At 45.8% G+C, this 25158-nt stretch overlaps 1 protein-coding gene across 1 annotated transcript in view; it reads right to left on the reverse strand.

Annotated features, from left to right (window-relative positions):
• Positions 1-20513, reverse strand: part of CC2D2A (coiled-coil and C2 domain containing 2A) — a 78679-nt gene extending 58166 nt beyond the window's left edge. Inside the window, exons 1-9 of the mRNA XM_081101255.1 lie at positions 20426-20513; positions 14757-14815; positions 12392-12475; positions 10430-10559; positions 6759-6847; positions 6326-6427; positions 3279-3380; positions 2381-2554; positions 414-576 (exon numbers count right to left, since the gene is read on the reverse strand). Coding sequence (XP_080957381.1) covers positions 414-576; positions 2381-2554; positions 3279-3380; positions 6326-6427; positions 6759-6847; positions 10430-10559; positions 12392-12475; positions 14757-14795 — 883 coding nt within the window. The 5' untranslated portion in view covers positions 14796-14815; positions 20426-20513. The remainder of the gene's footprint in view (positions 1-413; positions 577-2380; positions 2555-3278; positions 3381-6325; positions 6428-6758; positions 6848-10429; positions 10560-12391; positions 12476-14756; positions 14816-20425) is intronic.
• Between the last annotated feature and the right edge of the window lie 4645 nt (positions 20514-25158).

The raw sequence follows: 25158 nt of genomic DNA on the forward strand, positions 1-25158 counted from the left end.
GATTGAATCGTAGGACACCTAGGATTGGGAGGATTGGTTGGTGTAAGTAAAAACCTACACATCTGGTCACAGGACTGTTCTAGAAGCACTGAGTGTGAGTAGAGGGTGAAACACAGTTGTTCCTTTTCACAGCCTGACTCTCAGAGCTCCCAGGGATAGTCACTGATATGATGAAGGAGCTCCCATGGCATTCTGGGATTTCTCCTGTGATTCTGTCCATAATGGCTTGTTCAGTGGATATTTTTCCATGTTCTACTTTTTTTTTTTGGTGTGTTTGTGTGGAGCTATTTCTTGATTATGAAATCAGATTAGAACCTGGGATCAGTGATGGAGATCTGGTGTCCTTAGACACCATCATCCTTTTGTCACTGAAGGAAAAGGAAGGTGAGTGGGAAGACAGAAAGAGCCAGTACCTGTCAGCCTACTGGGTATGAATAGGACTTCTTTCTCCTTCTCCAGCCGAATGTGGACACTTTCATAATAGGCAGGTCTCACCACCATGAAATCTTCAGCCCTGTGATGTAAGCCCAATAGGAAATCCTCAGCACCTCTGCCATTAAGCAGCTCTTCCTCATCCTGCATGGCGTTAAGAAAATGACAACAAAAATCATGCTAAGATGATCAGTTTACATAGAAAACAATAATCTATGACATTCAACTCACCAAACAACACAACCTACAATAGTATTACCTACTTATTTATTTGCTTGTTTGTTTGTTTGCTTATTTATTTAAACAAAAGCATAAAGCTACATGGCCATTCATATTTACCAAGCAGATTTTCTTTGTTTCTCACTATTTCCTATACTTGGCAAATGTCAAAATCAGATCCGGCTGAAGTCAGAAGAGACGTGCTAAGGGAATCTATGAAACCTCAACAACTCTGGCCTCCTTGGAAGGTTGACACTTATTTAAAGAACATGTGCTCACAAGTTATGTAGCATTTTAAGCTTCCACCTGGCACCCACCCCAGGCAAATGCACAAGGGTAGGGTCCACACACTCTGCTCAGACTGCCTGGTGTCCCAGCCACAGGGATCTTGTCTACTTTACTGACCCGCGGTTTTCTCAGTTGTAAAATGGGTGCATTAACAGAGATGACTTCTTCGGGTTTTGTGAGGATAGAATTAAATGACCCATTTAAAAAATCTTAAGCACAGGACCTGCAATTATAAATATTAGTGGAAGCATGTTAATTTTGCATAATTGAGGATTTTTCACACGTGTTCTTTTCGTTCTCTTTCTTCCTCTTCTCCTTTTCCCCTTACTTTCTCCTTTATAAAAATCAAGGCTTTAAAACAAAACAAAACAGCAACACCTCTTAAAATCCTGTGGAGACGTGCCGGGAGCTGAAGACACTGCTGCTGCCCAGCTACCAGCCTGCTAACACTTCCTCCCCAAACATACAAAACAGTAAGAGAGGAAAAGTAAATCTACGTGGAAACTAAGCTCTCAGCATAACCTGACGGCAGAGAATGCCGAACACCTCAAAAACGGAAGGACGTTTCTTGCTTCTGCTCTACCTCCGCTTGTGACGAGCAAAGACCAAAGACTGGGAAAAACTGCAGCCAAGGCAGAAAAAGGAAGTGAGTGAAAGGGCCTCTAGATGATCTAAAGCTCCCGCCAGGAAGACGAAGTCCACTTTCAGTATGAAAATATGAACCAGGGTCTGGGCAGGCCAGAGCGTGGACTACAGGAGCGGGCTTCACGTACAGATGACTTCAAAGGGCATGTTTTGCCCGGCCGGTGTAGCTCAGTGGTTGAGCATTGACCTGTGAACCAGGAGGTCATGCCCCACACTGGGGACCTCGAGCCCACAACCCGGGCGTGTGCCCTGTTGGGGAATTGAACTGTGACCTCCTGGTTCACAGGTTGACGCTCAACCACTGAGCCACACCAGCCGGGGAAGTCCTTTACACACTTTTACAGGCATGCTCTCTTTTATCGAACACATACCACTCACAATTAGGGAATCTGAGTTGGAGCTTGGGTGTGGCACGGGGCACAAAAAGCTGCTTGCCTGTAAGGTTGTGGGGGCAAGAAAAATCTGCAAGCCACATTGTTCTGCTTTTTTTTCTTTCTCCACAGAAGATGGACAGATTTAATTCAAGGCCCTGACTACCCAAATTGCGGGGTTATGTGAAGCTAATACCCTTTTTCTTTCACCCAAGACATGGATGAGCTGTTCTGTGTGGTGGTGGCAGTTTTGCCTTCAGCCACTTTCTTCCTGGCTAGAGTATCATCGTCATCCACTTCCTCCTCTTCCTCCTTATTAGCATCATCATCCTCATCCTCATCATCCTCATCCTCATCATTCTCATCATCATTGTGGTCCTCATTGTCATTACCATCATCCTCATCACCATCAAAATATTAAATACCGTTTTGTTTACTCCTTGAACAGGTGGCCCTTCTTCCTCTCCTTCCGCCTCCTCTTGATTGGCTCCCTCTCTACGTTTCGCTTTTGGTTTTTCCTCCAGTTCCTCTGGTTCGGGATCAAAGGTGAAGGTGAAGAAGTTATAGGCTTCTTCGGCAGAAGGGAAGCCAGGCGGAAGCTGAGGAGAAGCAGAGAGCAACAGAAGGTCAGGGTTTATAAGCTGGAGTGAGCTGTGCACTGTTCGCTGGGAGTGGGCTCCATGCTAATGGCATCAGGCATATTACCTCTGTTGAAGGTCCGAGACTACTGGTAATGAGCTGAAACAAGGGCAATAGGCAGTTGGTAGCCTCCTTTAATAGGTACCTTTAATGAGTTATTTTGTGTAACCGGGCTCTTATTTACACTCCCACAAGCACATACATATATTATCAATAGCAGTAAAAGCTTTAGGAAGGATGATTAAAATGCCAAAAAGTGGATTCATTGTTTTATAGGCCAATGCTGAGATGGTTTTATTTAGTCACGAGCAATACAAGATTTGTTAGCCTTTTTTTTAAAGACCGTTTTTTGGGGGGGAGGGGGGGTAAGGCTCTGGTTCATCTTGAGTTAGTGTCCCCTTTTCCCCATATTGAAAGCGGGTGCAACGTCAGAGCTGAACAAATAGTCATTCCTGCCCTTAATGCATTTCCCTGCCCCAAATCGAGCTAGCTTCTAGGATTTTGAAAGTACGAATTGTTTCTCATACTTTTTATTGCATTCTCCACAGCAATAGGAGGCAGGTCATGTATATTGCCAACTCGCATTGGATATTTTTGGAAAATAGAAATTAACAAAAAAAACCCCACATGATTTAAAATATGTGTGATTGAAAACAAGCACGATTTAAAGACAGGATTTCTCACCAGGGGTTTAGACTTGATTTTTCGGACACAGTCACGGAACTTGACTCTTGAATAACTTTGGGAGTCATCATCTTGTGCAGTCCTTTGGGTCTCTCTCCCTGGCTGGATGAGTCGAAAATGATAGATACACCATTTAAATAAAATAACACAAGAATGTTGTAAAACAAGCATTAACCCTCCCAAGGCATATCTTGTGACCATTAATGCAGATCACCATTCATGAGGAATGAAATGCTGGTAAATGTCAAATATATTTGAAGGCTAAGGTTGCTGAATATTGTCTTACTCGGCTCTGTCTCTCTCAGGACCAAACAAATCTAAAATTTTATATTCCATAAATCTTAAACTAAAAAGAGTCACTTCTCAGATCAATAGATATCCTTCCAAGAGATCATTTCCAAACAGTCTATGAAGAAAAGTATCAGTAATGTCTGAATGTAAATAAGTCTGGCATATACCCTTCAGGGCACAGGGCCTGGCCTTCTCGTGAGCCTTGGGACCCTGTCTGCTGGAAGTGGAGCCTTCTATCTATACTGTGCTAACACTCATCATGGGTGTTCTTTCTTCCCTCTGCTAGCCAATCGACCAGGTGTTGTTCCCACTTTATCTTCCTCTCTCTTCAAACCCACCCCTTCTAGAGCCCTGCTACTCCACCTAGCAGCCATCGCCGAGCTTAACCACCCTATACCTCCACTGTCCGTGAACATGTCTGAATCCCCAGGGCTCCTCAAGGGCGGGCTGTTGTCACCACTGTGAGTTCAGAGCCCATTGGACATCTGGCAGGAATGAGTCTCCATAAATGCTGGCTGGACACCAGAGAGAGTGTGTCAAAAGATCAGATCCTGGGTAACCTGGAACACTGACCCAGGTCCCCAAATAGAGAAATTTTGGTCCTGTTTAGTGGAGCCCAAGTATTCAAATGTTCTGTGTTATTTCCACCTCAGTGTTAAAGGGTTCTTGGAGATTTGTGTTTAGCTTTGTTTTACCAAAAGTCACTGAGAATAAAGTGAAATGAAATGCAGATGAGAGTAAGCACAGGTCTGTGTTGGTGAATTTAGGTACTGACCGAAGTATTCCCAACTGGTTTCTGCTCTTCTCTCCGACTCTACAGCCTCTAACACGAGCTCATACTTAGAGAGGGCTTACTGTGTGCCAGGACTGTTAGGAACACTTAACATGTGTGAACACTTCGAATACTCAATACAATGCCAAGAATTAGGTTCTGGTATATCCCCATTTTACAGAGGTGGAAAGTTACTTGTCCAAGCTCATACAGCTGATGAGTGAGCCTGTCAGTATTTAGCACTGGGCAGCTGGGTTCTTTGTGTGCTATACCCTTTGCTCCATAGGATGGAAATGGACCACTTTTTAAATATTCCTTCTGGGTTGAGGTATATATGAAGAGATATGTTCATGGGCGAGATGTTCCATTAGGAATCTGAGATCTGGTCTAAGGACAAGGTAGTTGATGTTTGTCTGAACTCTATGGAGTGGTTTTTAGGGGATGGGGAATATAATAGACATGTGAGTCGGGATCTATTCACAAGGAGAAATAAGTACCTCATACACCAAGGGAATATATTTGTACTTCCAGAACCTCCAGCTTTTTTGGGATATCATAGTCATGGCCCATGGACAAGTGAAAGCTGAGCATTAATCAGAAGGTATAGACAAGACCAGATAGAGATCAGATCCTCCTATCACTTAACCCACTTGCCCAAATGTGGAGACACACACACACCTACTAAAATAATTGAAGTGTTTGTCCCAAGCTGATGGGAATTTAGGTAGTTTTTCTGACTTTTCTAATATTTAAAAAAATGGTGGCTCTTACAAGGAAAAAAATAAATTAGAATGAATGAAAAAGAAACGTCTGCTCAGTAGAATGCAGTAGAAAAGTGTCAAAAAGTCACTTCATAGGCCCACTGAGTATTCCTACTAAAGAACCCGGGACCACAGCACATGAGCAGGGTTGAAACTTTCCTGATGATCATGGAACCTTTGGTTTGCTTGGGATGAATGAAGATTAAAATGTTTATAACCTTTCATCACAGAAAAAGGAAAGGAACATATAAGAAATCAGTGGTTATGCTACGGAAATATTCCCAAAGCCTGTGCTTCTTCGTCTCCATGGTGAAGAACAACCAAAACATCATCATCACCAACAACAAATGGTTAGATCAGACTTGCAAACCCACTTCATTGAACCATTTGCTCTGTTGTTTTGTCCATTCCTTCTTCTACCCTCTGACAGCTTGTCCTCCATCCAGATCCTTGCCAAGTATTTCTATCTTTTACTGGCTTTCTCTCTGCCTCGTAGGCCTTTACTGTAAGTTTTTCTCCAAGTGGCAAGACCCTCTTCTCCCAGGCTTCTTTCCTCCAGCAAGCAAAGGCATCTCAAACCTTCAAAACTCAGTAGCAATACTTCCTAAATGTGTTTCTCCAGGCCTGGTCCCTCCCCTACAGACCTCTCTAGAAGAGCACCCATGGAGATGCTCCTCAGAGTGGAACAAAATCACCCCAGTGCATTCACACCATGCCCCATCCTATCATCAACAGATTCCCGTGGCTTGTAGAGAACCACCGAGGCTCCTCAGTGTGATGTTCAAGGCCTCCCACCATCTGAATCTGCTCTTATCTCTCTCTGTTTCCCAGCAAGATCCATGGATCCAGCAACTCTGACCCATAAAACAGATTGGGGATGAGACAGAGCTGGGATCAGATGCTGGCTCTTCCACCTACATGCTCTATGACCTGGGGAGGGCTTTGCAGCCGTTTTGAACCTCAGTTTCTTCATCTGTCAAATGTGAGTGAAAAAAAGAGCACCCACCCCCTAGGGGTGTTGGGTAATGACATGGGATAACACGGGTTCAAGACTTGGCACAATGCCTGGCACCGAGTAGCACTCTATAAGTAGTAGCTATTACAATTACTAATAAGCACTTAACACCTCCTCTGTGCAGAGCTCTGTTCTAGAACTTCTGCTGGAACTTTTACGTTCTGTTTCACTGTCTTTGATCATAAAGCAGAGATGGCCTGTTTCTCACCTCCGCACCAAATCCTGTCTCCAGTTGTTTCTCACTGGGGCTTCGTAAGCGCCTGGGCCGAGGGGTGGGAATTTCCTGGAGCAACGCACTTTCTGCTTTGGACTAAAAAGTCAAACAGAAAATTACTGCTACATGGGCTCAGTGACGCTATGAAAACCGCAGTCATCCTCTCGGGGAGCACAATCAGTGAAAGATACACGCTTTACCTCCGTAAGCGATGAGAGCAAGCAAGGTGGTTTAGAAGAACAACAATGAACGCTTCTCAAGGCTAATTTCTGTCTGCGCCAATGTTAAATACTACATTAGCATTCAACATGTGAAAAACATTTACCGCTATTCAGATCCCACAGTTTTGAACAAACAAAGCAAGTTAGAGACAAGACCCAGAGAGCTGCCCTGAGGAATGAACAAAGCATTCACGCGGTCCTCTTACCCTCGCAGCTTTTAATTTCTCCCTCATGCGCTCCCTCATGGAAAATTCTGCAAAGCCTGTTCTAGAAGCTGAAGGAAGTGGAGGTAAGCCTAAAAAAATATAAGACATTTACTTTAAAACAATACTCCCCAACCTCCAAAGGAAAGATTAGATTAAAATAACAAGAGAATGCAGTTTTATTTTGCAGATTTGGAACTTTGCATAAACAAACAGGAAAGGCTGCTGACAGCCCTCCATTTGTCTGGGCTTCTTTGAGATCAACAGCGAAAGCCTTGGTCCTGCCAGGAGCTTCACATTGGGTAACTAAGAATAAAATGAAAACCCTGGCTGGTTTGGCTCAGTGGATAGTGTCAGGCTGAGGACTGAAGAATCCTGGGTTCGGTTCTAGGCAAGGGCACATGCCCAGGTTGCAGGCTTGATCCCCAGTGGGGGGCGTGCAGGAGGCAGCTGATCAATGATTCTCTCTCATCATTGATGTTTCTATCTCTCTCTCCCTTTGCTTCCTTTCTGAAATCAATAAAAATATATTAAAATAAACAATAAAAAGAAAACATAGACCAGCTGCCTCCTGCACACCCCCTGCTGGGGATCAAGCCTGCAACCTGGGCCTGTGCCCTGACAAGGAATCAACCGGGGACCTCCCAGTGCATAGGTCGATGCTCAATCACTGCGCCACACTGGCTGAGCAATTTTTAAAATTATTAAAGATTTGATTTGAGGCTATGCAAGAACGTATGGATGAGATATTCAAGTCATTCCATCATAATATTCAGAAAATAAAAAATATTTTAGAATACAGTGTACTATTTACTTATACTTGTCTCTTCAGCACCATGTGAGGTAGAGTCTCCAGGACTGTTTGGCAAGCCTGCATCCCCAGTATGCATCCTCTGACTAGAATGTTCTTTCCCTTTTCCAGCTGCTGGGCTCAGATGTAACTCCCAACACCCAGCTCCTTTGGGCAGTTCTCCCTTCTTTCTCGTACTGTCCCTTTAACATCTGTTTCCTGGGTCAGTCTCTCTGGGCCGTGATGGCTTTAAAAAAGCGAGCCTGACTTAAATGATGTTTCCTTTCACTTGCATCGAATTTCATCAGATTCCAAACTTCCTTTTCAGTCAATACCGAGAAGTTGGCTCTGAAATGATGCTTTAATCAGAGAAATTAACATGAATGAATGGAAAACAGATGCCAGCAATGAAGAAACTTATGTTCATAGGAACATGTGATAGTCACTCCCTGAATAGGGGATGCGAGTTGGAATCCTGGGGGAATGAGTGTACTTTTGTTCTATGTTTATTTGATTTGGAACGAGTGCCTGCTCAGTGGAGCACTTTCTTTGTTCAGAATGTCCTGACTATGTATATGTTTGAACAGCAAATTAGAAGCCAAAGCATTCACTGCATAGATTTGTGCTGCTGTAAATCAGGGACGTAGCACCTCCGGACATGTGCCTGGTGCAGTAGGGGCGGCCATGGAATCAGGGTGCTGGTATCTGAGTGTCTGAACCTCACCTGACCTTGACAACTTTTGGAGCCATATAGGAATGCCACCGAGTAGGTTGCAGGTTCAAGGTGAGGAGCTGGTGTGGTAGCTCCGTGGGGAGGCCAGATCCCCGAGAGGCTTGGGAAGTCAGTTTTGCACCCAGGTAGGCAGACTTGTGGGGAAGGGCATGGTGGGCATGGAGGTGGGTGTGGTGAGTGAGCACACCTCAGCCAGAGCACAGCCTCCAGTCCAAGGCAGAAAGGCCAGCCTGAGACAGCTGCTCATTCAGTCAGTGAGCACTGCTGAGTGCCACCTGTATACCAGCATGTGCTACCCACAGCTAGAAGTCAGCCTCTGCCCTCAGAGATCCATAGTTCAGTGGACAGGGGAGCTGCATACCAATAAAAAGAGACATCAGACACATGGGCACAGGGGCCACACAGAAGGAGAGGGAGAGCCTTCCCAAAGGGGATGATATGTATCCTGATTTTTTAAAAAATATTTTTTTATTGATTTTTAGAACGATAGGAAGAGGTTGGTATAGAGAAATAGAAACATCCATGTGAGAGAAACACCAATCAGCTCCTTTCTGCACACCCGCTACTGGGGATGGAGCTCATAACCCGGGCATGTGCCCTGACCTGGAATTGAAGCAGCGACCTCTTGGTTCATGGGTGAATGCTTAGCCACTGAGCCATACCAGCTGTGCTGTGTCCTAATTTTTGAAAGGTAAGGAGCTAGAATGACACACAAAAACCCCAAATAGAGAAGGGGTAGTCTAGGTTGGGAGAGGAAGGTGTGTGATTTACCTGAGTGATAGACTTTGGGTAAAAGAGAGTGTCACAGCAGGCTGTCAACCTTGTGAAGACTCTGAGCTGGCTCTGTGCCTTGTCTGAAGAGTCCTTGTGTCCGTGGGAGCCACTGTGGACAGGGCTGGTTGTAGCATTGGAGCCTGCAGACCGGAGTCTGTGCTCAGGCCCCACCACTAGCTGTTGGTTCTCTCGGAACCATTGTTTCCTAATCTAGAGTAATGCTGGATGATAGGACTGTTCTGGGAAGTGAGAAATGTAGTGCATGTAGAAACCTTAGCATGGTGCCTGCGGTGTCCTAGCCGCGGAAAAGGTAATTATTTATTTATTTTTTAAATATATATTTTATTGATATTTTACAGAGAGGAAGGGAGAGGAATAGAGAGTTAGAAACATCGATGAGAGAGAAACATCGATCAGCTGCCTCCTGCACACTCCCCACTGGGATGTGCCTGCAACCAAGTTACATGCCCTTGGCCGGAATCGAACCTAGGACCCTTGAGTCCACAAGCCGACGCTCTATCCACTGAGCCAAACCGGTAAGGGGAAGGTAATTATTTTTGTTAGTTATTTAGCATCAAGTTTCTCTTTCACCTGGAGGAGGCTACCAGGTATGCGCCAGACTTTCAGAGGGAAGCTTTCGGCATCTCACCTGATTTCATTGTCGCAACAGCTGCACACAGCAAGGTGTTCATCATCCCCATTTTATAAAGGTGGCTCTTGTGGGGCAGGTGGATTTGGTAGTTGCCCAAGGCCCCATGGCCAGGAGTCCTGAAATACTAGCGTGTTTGGTCAAATGATCTTCAACAAGGATGCCAAGACCACTCAGTGGGAAAAGGACAGTCTCTTCAACACATGGTGCTGGGAAACTGGCCATCCACATGCAATAGCATAAAGTTGGTCCCTTACCTTACACCATGTAGAAACATCAACTCAAAATGGATTACAGACCTAATTGTAAGACCTAAAATCAGAAAACTCCTAGAAGAAAGCTTCGAGGAAATCTTCATGACACTGAGTTTGGCAGTGGTTTCTTGAACACGACACCAAAAGCACAGGCAGCAAAAGCAAAAAGAGACAAAAGGGACCACCTCCAATGTAAAAACCTCGGTGCATCCAAGGACAACATCAGTAGCGGGAAAAGGCAAACCACGAAATAGGAGAAAATAACGCAAATCACACATCTGACGAGCGGTCATGGTCCAGAATATATAAAGAACTTCTACAACTCAACAACAACAGCAACAAAACAAGTAACTGGATTAGAAACTGGACAAAGGATACACATTTCTCCAAACATTATATATGAATGGTCAACAAGCATAGGGCAAAATGCCGAGCATCACTAATCTTTAGAGAATGGAACCCAGAGACACTTACTCCGCGGGCCTCGTTGGGTGGGCATGCTCAGAAGGTGGGTGTCAGGGTCCTGATCCTCCTGCGCAGGCTCTTGCTGGCTGCCACTGTGGGGCTTTCCGGACACCATTTCCTTGGGGCCAGCAGTGCGGAGCTGCAGGTGAGGGTGGGAGGTTGTGATTCTCAGGGCTTCATTTGACTCAGATCCTATCTCAGGATGAGGAGTGTCACTTAAACAGAGACTAGACCCTAAAGTATTCAGATCTAGATAACCTGGGACCCCACTATCTATGCCACTGAGGCCACCCCCCAGGGAAGCAGTGCCAACCCTGAGTTTCTCTGCGGTGTCTCGGGAAATTACTAAGTGACCCCAAAACAAGGTGAATATTTTCACCTCTTCTAGGTATAATGTACAGAACTCTGCAGAGATGTGCAGAGAAAGGGAAACAGGAAAGTCACAACCTAACTATTTGAGCCCAACTCCAACTCTTGGAAACAGCTGTTCCATGTCCCTGGATAATCCAGGGCAAAGAACAGCCTCGGGTTTCTTCCCCAAACTCTCAGGGGAGGGAGGTGAGCAGAGTGGCAGGGGCAGCCATGGTCCAGTGACAGCCTATAAGGTCAGACAAAGGCTGGCCTCGGAACTCAGATTTACCGTGAGACGTGGGAGGGCTATGGGACTTCCTAACTTCCGTCCCTCCTCATCTCTGAAGGAAAGGAAATTAAAATTCACTGGGATGCCGATCTGTATCAATCACTACGCAAAGTACAGATTCTGGCTTAAATGCATGGCCTGGGGATATCTGAGGCATCAACTTAAAAATAAATCCCCAGCCATCCTGAAGTGTCATGGGGTTAGCAAATGTTACGCTCGGTTTCTGCAACACCCCAAGACTGCTGTGCCATCTGTGATCAGGTGATCAGAGCCCTGGTACCCGTTAAATTAATGAGATGATGCCTAGGAAGTGTGATGCCTGACACTGGATTCTATTCTCCATCTCACAACCCCCTAGCCTTGCTCACCACTTTAGGTGGCCAATGATCTAAAGACCTGCACTTTTTCTATCTGCTCCAGCCTTTGCTGCCTCCATGGGTTCCCCTGCCCAGGTCTCAGAGCCATCGCTCACCCTGCAGGAAGGGGTTAAAACTCCCGAGTGGCCAGAGGGCCCAGCCACGTGGCTGGGCAGCACCTCCCATCCCCTGGGCCCTCCCCTGGGCGGCTCCATCTCAACTGCAGAAGCCGGAAGGCTGCTCCTGGGCCCAGCTCACCCCAACTGGAGTGTGCTGGGGAGGGGGGAACTGAGAGGGGGGTTTCTTCCAGCCTTGGGCTCTGGGGGCGGGGGGGGGGGGGGTGGAAGGGGAGGAAAACCCTCCCATCTCCCCACCTCCCCTGCCACCCTCCTGCAGGGCCCCTTCACGTGGCTGCTGGCTCAAAATGGCGCTCCTGCCCCTCCCTCCCAGCTGACATCTGAGTCTTCCAAACAAATCCTCCCTCCACGGGCAAGGACTCTTACCCAGGGAGTCTATTTACCTTGAGCAGCTGACCTTTCGGGAAGGCTCCCAGCGAAGCAGAGCCACTCCAGGGAGAGGAGAGCGGGAGGGACTGCGAGCAGCCGGAGAGACAGGAGTCTGCCTGCTGCTTGGGCTGAAGCAGGATTGGGGCTGGGAACTGGAGAAAGAAGGGGGGTTCCCTACAATTTGTAATCCTGCACTGCCATCTATCGCCGGTCTTAGCTTATGACCTTGGATGACAACACTAGAGGGGCTCTTTCCATCATTTCTAGACTCCTCTCCCAGGGGACAGGAGAAACCTTACAGGAAAATGTTCCCATCCAACCAGGGTCTCATTGCGAAGGGCATCTGTCCCACACAAGGTGCTACACCAGGACCACCCACCCCATCCCTGCCTCTCCCGGAGGATGTGTGGTCCCTGTGGGTGCTGGTGGTTGTAGACAGACCCGTGTTGTGCTTCTTGTCACTCCCTACCTGTTTCTTTCCTTTTTGTCTTTGAGTCTTGGAAGTTTTCTTCTTTCTTCCTACATCTGCATCCTCATAATTTTCAATGAACTCCTTTATTAAAATGCAATGGAAGAGTTGTCATTAAAAGAAATAGGGCTGTGATTTTTAGTTGTTAAAATCACCATCTTGTCCTGATTTTGAGTGTGAGTGGACAGAATCAAAGTAACCATCTTCATCCACCCTTCTCAAACTAGGTATGTCCTTCAAAAGTTGTACCATAGGGAAACATTGTAAATGAGATGATGGCGCTTCCATTGTCCCGAGTGCTCCTTCATGCCTAGGACATTTATTGAGCACTTACTGTGTTCCAGGCCCTGGAGGCACAAGGATACTCCCTGTTGCAATCTAAAGAAAGCAGCTAAGGAGCGAATCTGCCAGGACAGGCGGTCTGGCCCAGAGGCAGGACCCCAGCACAGGATGACCTCAGGACCATACCGAGGGTTTTGAGGGTTGGGCTTCTTTGCTCCCAGTCTTACCATCAAGCAGAGAATAACAAAGATACATGTTAAATCATCATGAAAGTTTTGACTTAAAGAAAAATTCAGCAGATCATTTTGAAAAGTGACATATCTGTTAACATGGCAAACTTTGTTTTTTTTCTTCCATATTACATTTTCTAAAGTTTTAGTCATAAATTGTGAGAGCTGAATGCTCTCAAATGTCAAGCTTTCAACTTTTCTAGTCCTAAAATTTTTCAACCTGGGGAGCAAACACCTCTGGGTGTAAAACTAATTGCAAGATAAAGTCAGAACCTCTCCCTGGTATACCAAATTTATTAGAATTTTCCTCTAAAATTGGGAATTTAAAAATGCTTATACAGAAACAAACCTGGAACTCAAAGCATGGATTTTAATGATAGAAGAGTTCAAAGGAATGCCATGAGGTTGCTGGGCTGGGTTCCAGTTACACATCAGTGCCCTTGGCTGTTTGGGGTAGAGAAGACTGGAACTTGATTCTAGAAGAGGTCAGAGGTCCCAACCAGGGAATGGGTGTGGTGCCGGCTTTTCCTTAGTCCACACAACGGATCTCTCTTCTCTGACTCATACTCTGGGTGCACTTAGACCTTGTGCTCCAGGTGCCCACCAGGTAGGTAGTGCTCTTAGCTCAAAAAGTCACCAACTTAGATACACAATGCTGATATCATTGAGGTGTGCAAGCATGGTCCTTAAGATAAGTCTAAGTTTTTTTGTTAATTGTCACCTGAGGCTATATTTTCCCATTGCTTTATTAGAGAGTGGAAGTGAGGGAGGAAATGGGAGAGAGAGAGAGAGAAAGAGAGAGAGAGAGAGAGAGAGAGAGAGAGAGAGAGAGAGAGAGAGAGAGAGAAAGAGAGAGAAACATTGATGTAAAAAAACAGATTGACTGGTTGCCTCCAGCCCCTACACGTGGGGAGCGAACTGCAACCCTTCAGTGTGCAGGCCGATGCTCTTACCTCTGAGCAGCACCGGCCAGGGTAAGACAAGTCTAAGTTCTTATTGGCTTACAATGGACTTATGGGAAGTCTAGGTTCTTTTTGGCTTCTCAATCATGATTTGATCCTTCATCAATGAAGAGCAGCCCAGAAGGACTTCAAGTTAGACAGAATGTAAACTCCATGAGGGCACAGGGTTTTATTCACCGCTGCATCCCCAGGGACCAGAGGAACAGTACATATTTGCTGCATGAGTGAATAAGCAATAAGCAAATGTAGCATGATGTGGTTTTATCTGGAGTTTTGATGTGGTTTTATCTGGTGTTTGGATGTGGTTTTATCTGGTGTTCCTTCAGGCTTCTTGAATTGCTCTTGGAAACAGCTTACTATCTCCTTCTGCCTCTGTGGTCTCCAGCGAGTGAGTCCTGGAGCCAAGAGAGAAGCAAGGTTTGGGAGGAATAAGGGAGGTCTCCTCTGGTTGGAGGGCTCCAGCCTCCCAGGTGGAGACAGCTTTCCTTCTGTGTGCTAGCCAGTGTTAATGATATTTTGTACACAATGAGTTAGAAATTGCAGAACTCCATGAGACGGAGGATTTGATTCGTGGTTATAATCTACGATTGCCACCTTCATTCTGAAATTCTTTAGAATTCTATGTGCTTCAGCCGAGCTGGACGCAGCTGCAGGTGGTACCTTAGAACTGCTGTGTCAGAATTCAGGGCAAGATGACAAGTAGATGCCCTCAGAGCTGCGTTTTCTTCACCATCCCCCTCCCCATCATGCACCTGACATGGCCCCCTCTGTGTGCAGTAGCCCAGCAATTCATGCTTGTTGCGGGCCTAGTTCCCTCGCTCCCAAACATGGGTGATGTGAGTGCACGGCCCACACAAGCACAGACTCGGGGGTATCTCAGCCACCGCTCACCTCTGTAATTATTTTCACTTTTTCTTCCTTGGGATCCATTCTGCTGTAATGGCTCCTGCCTGCCAGGCAAAGAACAAAGAGTCAGGCTTCTGGACATCAGTGCAACAGCTTTCTTGCTATTGGTAAGTAGGAAGCTGACCCCCGTGGTTAGAGAAATGCTTGAACTGAGTAGGTGTCCTGTTCACAAGGAATCGGTTCCTGCAGACCCAGGACTGGTGGGAATGAGCCCTTGAGGAACAGGAGGGATGTCAGACCTTTGTCCCCATTAACCTGGCCATGAGCCCGCTTTACTGGGCAGCAGGTGGGAGTTCTGCTCTGGGAGCCAGAAGACCCGGGTTAGAATCCTGCTCTGGGAGGCTACGCCACAGCTTCTTCTCTCCCTTCAAACCTCCCCCTTCCCACTCAGCCTCTACCCTTGACCTTGGTCCTCATTTCACTGAGAGAGGGTTTCCACCTCACTTCCCCTCCCCACTGAATCCTGTCACCTCCTCTGCTCCCACTTGCTACTGTGGCCTGTCCCTGCTGGCATCTGAGCCAGGGCCTCTGCCCTGCATTGCCCACCCACCTCCAGGACCGTGATCAGGACAATTTCTCCCTTTCACCAGGACAGTCACTTCTTTCTGCTCTATCGTCTCATTGCTATCAGTGTACACCCCCTTCCTTAAAAAGAAGCTCTCTGGACCTTATGTTTCTTTCTAGCCACCACTCAACTTTTCCACCCTCTAGGAACACTCCTCAAACCCTCTCTTTCCAACCAGTTCTTGGAGCCCAGCCTTCCTGAAACTGCGCCTGCAGGGTCTCCAATGACCTTGTGCTGCCACCTCTCACCATCTGCCCTCAGTCCTCATCTTATATGACCCGACAGAGCCAGGTAGCAATGACAGTGACCCATTGCTTTCTTTCTCTTGAATATTTTCTTCATGCGGCTTCTGGGACATGTTTCTTCTCTGTTTCCTCCCGCCCCCCCCCCCCCCCCCCCGCCCCCCGCCTCCCCCGGCTGCTACTGCTGCTCAAACTCCTGGGCTGGTGTCTCCTCATCGTCCAACCACTCCATGTGGGTGCCCGGGCTCAGCCTTGCCTCTGCCAAGTACCCTGGCGGTCTCACCCTGTGGTTTCCCTTTAAATACCATCTATCTACTCAGATTCTCCATTTACATCCTGGGCCCGCACATCTCCCTAGAACTTTAGACTCAGATGTCCAAGTGCTAGATGGATATTCAGTTAATGTGCTCCAGATGAAGCTCCCTGTCCTGACCTCCAACCTGCCTATCCTGCAACCTTCCTCGTTAAAAACCTTGTTAATAACCAGAACGCGATTTGCTCAGCCTGAAACCTTGGAGTCACTCTGGATTCCACTCTGACTCTCACATGACACCCCACATCCAACCCATCAGACATCCGGCCGGCTCTGCCTTCACGTTATACTGAGAATTCAGCCACCTCTGTGCACCTCCACGACGTCACTCTGGTTGAGCACTGCTGTCTCTCATGTGGTCTCGTGCAAGAAACTCCTAACCTCTCTGATTCCCACCTTACTTACCTACAGTCTAGTCTCTACAACGAAACCGGACCGAATTGTGTAAAATTTAGCTGAGAGCATGTCATTCCTCCACACAAAATCCTCCAAAGACTCCCCTTTCTCAACAGGGTAAAATCCAAAATTCTTCCAGTGGCCTACAACAAGGCCCTGTCTCCTCTGTGCTAGGGTCCTCTGGCCTCAGGGCCTTGGCCCATGCTATTCTCTCTGCATAGAATACTCTTTCCCAAGGCATCTGTGTGGCTCTCTCTCTTTCAGTTACTTCAGGGCTCTGTTCAAATTTCATTTTATCAGAGAGATTGCCCCTGAACACTCAGAGTTCAGTGATAACCTTCTACCCTCACCTTCTGGAACTTGCTAACTACCTTACAGTGATTTATTTTCCCATGGGACTTACCACCAGTCAACATACACATTCATTCATATTTACTCGTGATGGTCTGCCCATTCCTCATTAGAATACAGCCACAAGAGGACAGGAACATTTGTTCTTTTTTTCTTTATTGTAAGTTGTTTATTATAAGATAATTCACAAATATCTTGCTGTCTTTAGTAATTTAAACAACAGACCAATAATTTCTTCTGACCAGGACAGCAGTAAGCTAAAAACAAAATCAGCTGGCTGAATTTTCCTTCTTTACCTTTCGTCTGAGTACAAAACTTGATTTTCACAGGAACATTTGTTCTTTGTTTACCCCAAGAGCCTAGGACTATGGGACACAGCAGACTCTTCATAAATATTTTTCAAATGAATGACTACATCACCATTGGCTGCGTGTCCAAGGCCACATTCTGGAGCCCATCAACACATTGTCCTCTTTGGGCTGCTGTGAAGATTAGATGAGCACAGGGGGAGAAATAGCAAGGCTGACAAATTGTAAGCCCTCCCTGACATACTAACTGAGACTCGGTCATTTAAGCAGCTCATCTGGATGTTCAAGGTTTCACTGACCCTAATGGGGAATGAGCATGCTAAAGGGAAATAAAGCGCCCGAAATTCGATTGTCTCCCACCCAGACCTCCTCACAGGCCAAAACAAATAGAGGAAGGGGAATGATGACAGCAGTTAAGAAAATAAAAGGGTGGGGAGGTCATCGAGAGAGCACAAGGGGGCAGATGATAAAAATAAAATTCTGAAGGACACAAATGTGCTCTAATAAACACGCTGGCCATTATGAACCAGGAAAAAGAAAAAGAAAAAAAAAGAAAGGACTGTGAAATATTTTGGTAACGAAGAAAAGGTTCTCAATAAATTAAAAAGTATTAGCTGTGAAAAAGGAATAGAAAATGAAAAATGTAACGGGGTTGATCTTTTCTTCTCATTCTTTCCTGATCATTACCTTTGAATGAGTTTCGAAGGAAATCGGATGACAACAAAATTTATTTTTTCTTTTCCTGCTAAGAAACGATAAATCAATACTGCCCAGCTTTAATATACAGCTTGTCAGCATACGTACTGAGTGTTTATTAATACATTTCTATTGGCAATAGCAAAACAAGAGCCATGACTTACTGCAGACTTACTGGGTGCTCTCTCTGGATACATGTTATCGCTAGGCCTCACTACACTCCCTGCTTAGTAGTACCTGGCTCAGTTTACATGTCAGGAAACCGAGGTTTCCTCTGAGCTCAACCTCTGACAGGTTACTTGGTTTGCCCAAGATTAGAGGTATTAAGTGTCACATTCAGAATTTGACCTCAAGGCTACTCCAGAGCCACCCCCTCTCCATTCCCCCCCGCCCCCAGCTACTCTAGGTCTCTGTCTGCCTCACCATTTATTCTTGTTTTATTTTTACTTATTTATTTTTAAATATGTTTTTATTGATTTTAGAACGAGAAGAAGGGAGAGGGATTGAGAGATGGAAACATCAATGAGAGAGAGAGAGTCATTGATTGGCTGCCTCCTACACGCTCCCCCTACTGGGGATTGAGCCCCAAATCCAGGCACGTGCCCTGACTGGGAATCAAACTTAGGTCGATACTCAACCCTAAGCCACACTGGTCGGGCAATTCTTACTTTTTCAACAATATCAGTAACTGTTCTGCCAGTCCAGATTCTGGAAGTATTTACAACTGAAAACTGGGAGCACTGCCCCAGTGAGGAAGGGCTGTGGCTATGTTAGGTGAAAGATTTTTAACTCAGTGCAGAAAACTGAACACATTTTTGAAGGAAAGTATTGACACTTCATCTAGACCAGCGGTTCTCAACCTGTGGGTCGCCAACCTGTGGGTCATGACTCCTTTGGGGTCGAACGACCCTTTCACAGGGGTCGCCTAAGACCATCGGAAAACACATATATTATTACATATTGTTTTTGTGATTAATCACTATGCTTTAATTATGTTCAATTTGTAACAATGAAAACACATCCTGCATATCAGATATTTACATTACGATTCATAACAGTAGCAAAATTACAGTTATGAAGTAGCAATGAAAATAATTTTATGGTTGGGGGTCACCTCAACATGAGGAACTGTTTTAAAGGGTAGCAGCATTTGGAAGGTTGAGAACCACTGATCTAGACAAATGGACCGTCTCTGAGGGTCCTCAGGGGGTCAGTCATAAGAGGACCCATGACATTCAGCTGCAGGAGAAAGGGATGAAGGTGTAAGGAAAGGGCAGAACTGTCTGCATCTCCACCTCGGCTGCTTAAAATATGATCTGATATATGCATCCTGCTCCAGAACAGAAACACGTGGGCTCACGGGAAGAGTGAGGGCTCTATAAACCATCACATGGGCCTTGGTTCACAGTCCAGCCCCACTCCTCAGCTGTGTGCCCTCGGAGCAATGCCTTCGCCTCTCCGAGATGCATTTCTATGTCTGTGAACATGTGGCCATAACTCCTACCTCGATGGGAAATTATTTCATAAGGGCTAAATGGTAAAGCATGTGCAGTAAGATGCCTCGGCGACACAGGCAGCTTCCTTGCTGTTCCCATGGGCGGCACGACTGAAGCCTTCCCCGCCCTCACACGCCTGAGCATTTTCTCCCGGAGGACAGCGCTGTCCTTTTCTGTCCCATCCTGTCAGAGCTGTGGCCTGGAGCCCTGGGCAGGTAGGTGCCACATGCACCCTGTTTGAATTCATTACCTAATTCTATGAGTTATTCCAGCCGTAGCTTCCCGGGGTATAAGGTTAGTGACAAATAGCTTCAGAGAATCATTTAATCAGCTCGATATAACATATATTACCTTCAAGGAGTGCATATACATATTTGAGTTGTTCTATGTGATATATACCCAGTGCACTGGCTTGATGAACTGAGTGCCCCCAGGCCCGCCTGGAGGGGCCCTGCCAGGCTTTAAGCACGGAAGTCCCTTTTACAAATCTCTCATGGCACCTAGCTCGTTGCACTATTAAACCGGGCTTCTGACCTGATCTGAATCACTTTTGGTGCGCTTTAAGCTTCAGCACCTTGCCTGGTGCAGAGTGCACGCTCAATAAATGTTTGAATGATGATTCTGCTAATGAGCTCCAGGAGACATACAGAGACACTTCCTTCTGGTGCAGTTTCTGTGCAGAAGTTATCCGAAAATGTAACATCCTGCATGTATTTCCCATTAGGCTTTATTAGCTTTTCACAGCACCGCTTTGCAGTGGATGGAAACAATCCGTCTACATCGCAGCTCGCAGATTTTCTTGTGTGTGTGTTTTTTTTTTTTTTTGGCGGGGGGAGGGTGAGGGAGGAGCAGCGATCCTCAGCCCTCTGTCTGCTATGGGCCCTTCTCTGTCTAATGCCAAGAAAAGGGAAGCTTGAAGTAATAACTATTTAGCCCTTTGAACCAATTTGAGCAAAAAGGCCCAGAAATGCAACGTGCAGCAAATGTTTCTGGGGACTGGAAAGCAGCAGGCTGACCTGGATGTCCTAGGGAGGAGTGTAACCCGGGCTGTGATGAGCTGACCAAGTGTTTCTGCAAACAGACTCCAGGCAGCAGCTCTAATCAAAGCAGCAGAGCACTGCTCTCCATTCCAGAAAGTAGAATGTGAACAACCCCTAACTTGGCTCTTCCTTAAATCTGCTCAGTCCCAGCGGGGAGGCTGAACTCCACGGGGGTGGAGGGGTGGGGGTGGGGGGGACTGGGAGCAGGACCCTCTGCTGCAGCCCTGCTCCCAGAGAACAGATTTACCTGAAGAAACTTTATGAGCACTTGGCAGGTTCCGCTTGCTCTCTGGGATGGAGGGAAGTGGAGGAGGCCCTTCTTACTGTGGATCTTCTAAGGGTCCGAAGGAAGAGGCTGGACGTAGGGGCGGTCCGGGGCGGCTCCCTGGGAAGCTGCAGCCAGTCTCCAGCAAAAACACCCACTTAGCAACCCGTTCCTAAGGAAGGTCACTCGGTGGCTTTCTTTTTTTTTTTCTTTTAAAGCGACAGGTTAATCCTCTCGTAGTGGAACACAAGCACACTGAGCAGCAGGCACAACCCGTGGGACAAGGACAAAGAGAAGTCAGCTGGGGGAGGAGCTGGCAGAAATTAGGTCAGGCCGCAGGGCCTCGTGTCCTGGGGTCACAGGTGTTTCTGGTCAAAGACAGGCCATGCTCAGAGCAGCTGGCTAGGATCCTGAGAGGCCATGATTTCAAGGTGAGGGTGTCTTCTTTGTACCAAAGGTCCCTAGAGGTGCTCCGGGCCCCAGGGAATGTTGCTCGGGGGGGTTTCAGTTAAATGTGGGGGAGTGAATGTACAAAATTAATCTCCCTGTATTCTCCGAATCCCACTGAAATCACTGAACGAGGATTTAACTGTTATGTCTCAAAAAAGCAGAGAGAATGAGAGCAGAGGCAAAGCAGATGCAAGAGTATGGAGGGGACAGACCAAAGAAAGCCACATGCCAAGTATACATCTTCGTGTGTGTGTGTGTGCGTGTGTGTGTGTGAGTGTGTGTGCATGTGTGTATCTATGTCTGTGTGTCTCTGTGTGTCTGTGTCTACATGTATCTCTCTGTGTTTCTGTGTATCTGTGTGTATCTCTGCATGTGTACATGTATATGAATGTGTCTCTGTGTCTGTACCTGTGTCTGTGGGTCTCTTTGTATTTATGTGTGTATCTGTGTGCCTGTGTCTATGCGTGTCTCTCTGTGTATCTGTATATATCTCCACATGTGTACATGTATATACATGTGTGTGCGCGTGTGTTTGAGTGTATCTCTGTATGTGTAGCTGTGTCTGTGTGTGTCTCTGTCTATGCGTGTCTCTCTAGGTGTTTCTGTGTATCTGAGTGTATATCTCTGCATGTGTGTTTATTTTTGTGTGTGTGTTTGTGTACATACATGTGCCTCTGTGTGGGGGACAGGTAGGCATAAGAATGAGGAAATGAGTTGGTCACTGCAGAACTCCAGAAGTTCAGGATTGGCCTCAGTCGTGTGATGGGCTGAATGTGTCCCTCTAAAAAGATATGCAGGCATCCTAACCCCAGTCCCTCAAAATGTGACCTTACTTAGAGGTGGGACTTGACAGAGGGAGTCAATTTAAAACGAGGTCATTAGACCAAATCCAATATGACTGTGTTCTTATGGCAAAGGGGAGTCAGTGCACAGAGACAGACACATGCAGAGGGAGGACCGTGAGAAGACACGGGGTGGGAGCAGCATCTACAGGTCGAGAGCACCTGAGACCACCAGAAACTGGAGAGAGGCAGGGAACCGAGTGTCCCTCTCTGCCCTCAGAAGGAACCACCCAGCCAATGCCCGTTTTCTTCTAGCCTCCTAAATCATGGGACATTACATTTCTGCTGCTTTAAGCCACTCAGTGTGTGGTACTTTGTTACAGCAGCCTCAGGAAACGAATACAGTCAGATACCAAGGGGAGTGTGGAGAGAAATGGGGCTGAAATGCAAGGAGAGTTGAAAGTCTACTTACTGAGGGGCTAGATCCTCAGGACCCTCCCTCACTCCTGCGGTAAGTCTCCTCCCACCCCCTCTTCTTCTGGCACCTAGGAGAGTCAAGGCTTCTCGGGAAGGTGAACCACAGACACTCTGGTCTCCAGGCCCCAGGAATGGCAGAGGGTGGGTGTGTTTCAGGGTTGAAAACTGAAGACTAAGTGGAGAGGTGGATAGGGTGCTCTCCTCACAGGACTAAGACAACCAAAAATGTCCCGTTGGCTCCCTTGTCCCACCTCCACCAGCGTCAAATTAGAACACATGGGAAATTATTTTCTGGAGAAACTAAATGTTCACAAAGAACAGATTCCAGATACTGACATTTCTGGATCCTCCACTGAAAGAAACTAGTGCATCACCCTTGCAAAAGAACATCCCAGAGAAAACGAGGGGATTTCGGGTGAAGAAATTCCATACTTGTAGGTATAGAAAGAGCCAAAAAATGAAAAGGTAGAATTTATAAAAGAGGTAAGATAAGAAAAAGTCTCAAAAGTGAAAGAATAAGTCTTTAGATTGAAAGCTGGCACTAGGCGACAACAAACACATCTCTGTCTGTCTCAGTTTGTGCTCCGCATGTGGTGAGAAAAAATATTCTCCAGGGAATTCATAACTATGGCTTGCACTACGCTGTCTAACTGTCTTATTTATGTTATATCTTTTAGGAACACCCTATGTGACACATTTTAAAAAGTGGACTCAGGTTATTGTATCCCTATGGGGTGCCGGGGAAGAGTAGACACAAAACATTTTCGGAGAGATACACATTCAAGTAGTCAGCTCAGGAAGGGTGAAGATAAATCTTGCTGAAGATGAGCTCACAATCCAAAATTAGACAGCACAGGAGGAAACAATCAGATCTGCAGGCCACAGGAGGGCACTGCTAGATACCCAAGAACTTCTGATAACACAATGATCAGAGAGAGAATGTAACAAAACTGACGAACACAAAAGAACTTAAAAGGAGGGTTTGAAAATATGAAAGAAGAGTGAGGTACCATCAGCGAGAGCAGGCAAATGTGAAAGAACCAGCTAAAGCTTTCAGAAATGAATAATACAGTTATGATTTTTTTTTTGAAGGAAAGCATAGGTTAAATTTCTGAAGGTAGAGCTAGAAAGAGAATTAATGATGTAAAGAAGAGATTTAAAGAATTAAAATGTGCACAGCAAAAGAAACTATCAACAAAATGAAAAGGGAGCCCACTGTGTGGGAGAATATATTTGGCAATGATACATCTGATGAAGGGTTAATATCCAAAATATATAAGGAAATCATACAACTTAACAAAAGGAAGACAAACAACCCAATTAAAATATGGGCAAAGGACCTACACAGACACTTCTCCAAAGTGGACATAAAGATGGCCAAGAGATATATGAAAAATGCTCAAAGTCACTGATCATCAGAGAGATGCAAATTAAAATGACAATGAGGTATCACCTCACAACTGTCAGAATGGCAACCATCAACGAATAATCAAATGATAAGTGCTGGGGAGGATGTGGAGAAAGGGGAACCTTAGTACACTGCTGGTGGGAATGCAGACTGGTGCAGCCATTATAGAAAACAGTATGGAGTTTCCTCAAAAAATTAAATATGGAACTGCCATTTGACCCAGTGACCCCACTTCTAGGAATATATCCTAAGAAAACCAAAACACCAATCAGAAAGAATGTATGCACTCCTGTGTTAATAGCAGCATAATTTACAATAGCTAAGATCTGTATATGAGTGGATAAAAAAGCTGTGGTAAATTTTACCATGAAATACTATGCTGCAGTAAAAAAGAAGAATCTCTTACCCTTTGATACAGCATGGAGGGACCTGGAGAGTATCATGCTAAGTGAAATAAGTCAGTCAGAGAAAGACAAGTATCTCCTGATCTTATTCTTATGTGGAATCTAAGTAACAAAATAAACTGTTGAAAAGAGTGGATCCAGAGACAAGGAATCATGGAAAAGAGTGTGGAATCTATCTAGGTCCGTTGCCCATTTTTTTATTGGATTGTTTATCTTCCTTTTGTTAAGTTTCATGAGATCCCTGTAAATGTTGGAAATTAAACCCTTATCGGTGATATCATTGGTAAATATGTTCTCCCATGTAGTGGGTCTTCTTGTTGTTTTTTTGATGGTTTCCTTTGCTGTGCAAAAGCTTTTTATTTTGATGTAGTCCCATTTGTTTATTTTCTCTTTAGTTTCCATTGCCCTAGGAACATTATCAGAGAAGAAATTTCTTCGGCATATGTTTGCGATTTCGCTGCCTGTGGATTCCTCTTAGACACTTTTTGAAAGAGGACATACAGAAGGCAGAAAGACATATGAAAACCTGCTCAAAGTCACTAATTATACGAGAGATGCAAATCAAAACGACAATGCGTTATCATCTCACACCTGTCAGAATGGCTATCATCAACAAATCAACAAACAACAAGTGTTGGAGAGGATGTGGAAAAAAAGGAACCCTTCTGCACTGCTGGTGGGAATGCAGACTGGTGCAGCCACTGTGGAGAACAGTATGGAGCTACCTCAGAAGACTAAAAATGGAACTCCCATTTGACCCAGTGATCCCACTACTAGGAATATATCCCAAGAAACCAGAAACGCCAATTAGAAAGGATATATGCACCCCTATGTTCATAGCAGCACAATTCACCATAGCTAAGATTTGGAAACAGCCTAAGTGCCCATCAGCAGATGAGTGGATTAGAAAACTGTGGTACATATACACAATGGAATACTGTGCTGCGGTAAAAAAAAAAGGAACTCTTGCCTTTTGCAACAGCATGGATGGAACTGGAGAGCATTATGCTAAGTGAAATAAGCCAGTCAGAGAAAGATAAATACCACATAATCTCACTCATTTGTGGATTATAGAGAACAACATAGACTGATGAAAAGGGACAGACCCAAAGACTGAGAAACAGCGATCAGGCTATCAATCCCCAGAAGGAAAGTAGGGGAGGGCGGGGGTAAGGGGAAGAGATCAACCGAAGG

This window comes from Myotis nattereri (genome assembly GCF_964212035.1).
Source record: "Myotis nattereri genome assembly, chromosome: 1".
NCBI lineage: Eukaryota > Metazoa > Chordata > Mammalia > Chiroptera > Vespertilionidae > Myotis > Myotis nattereri.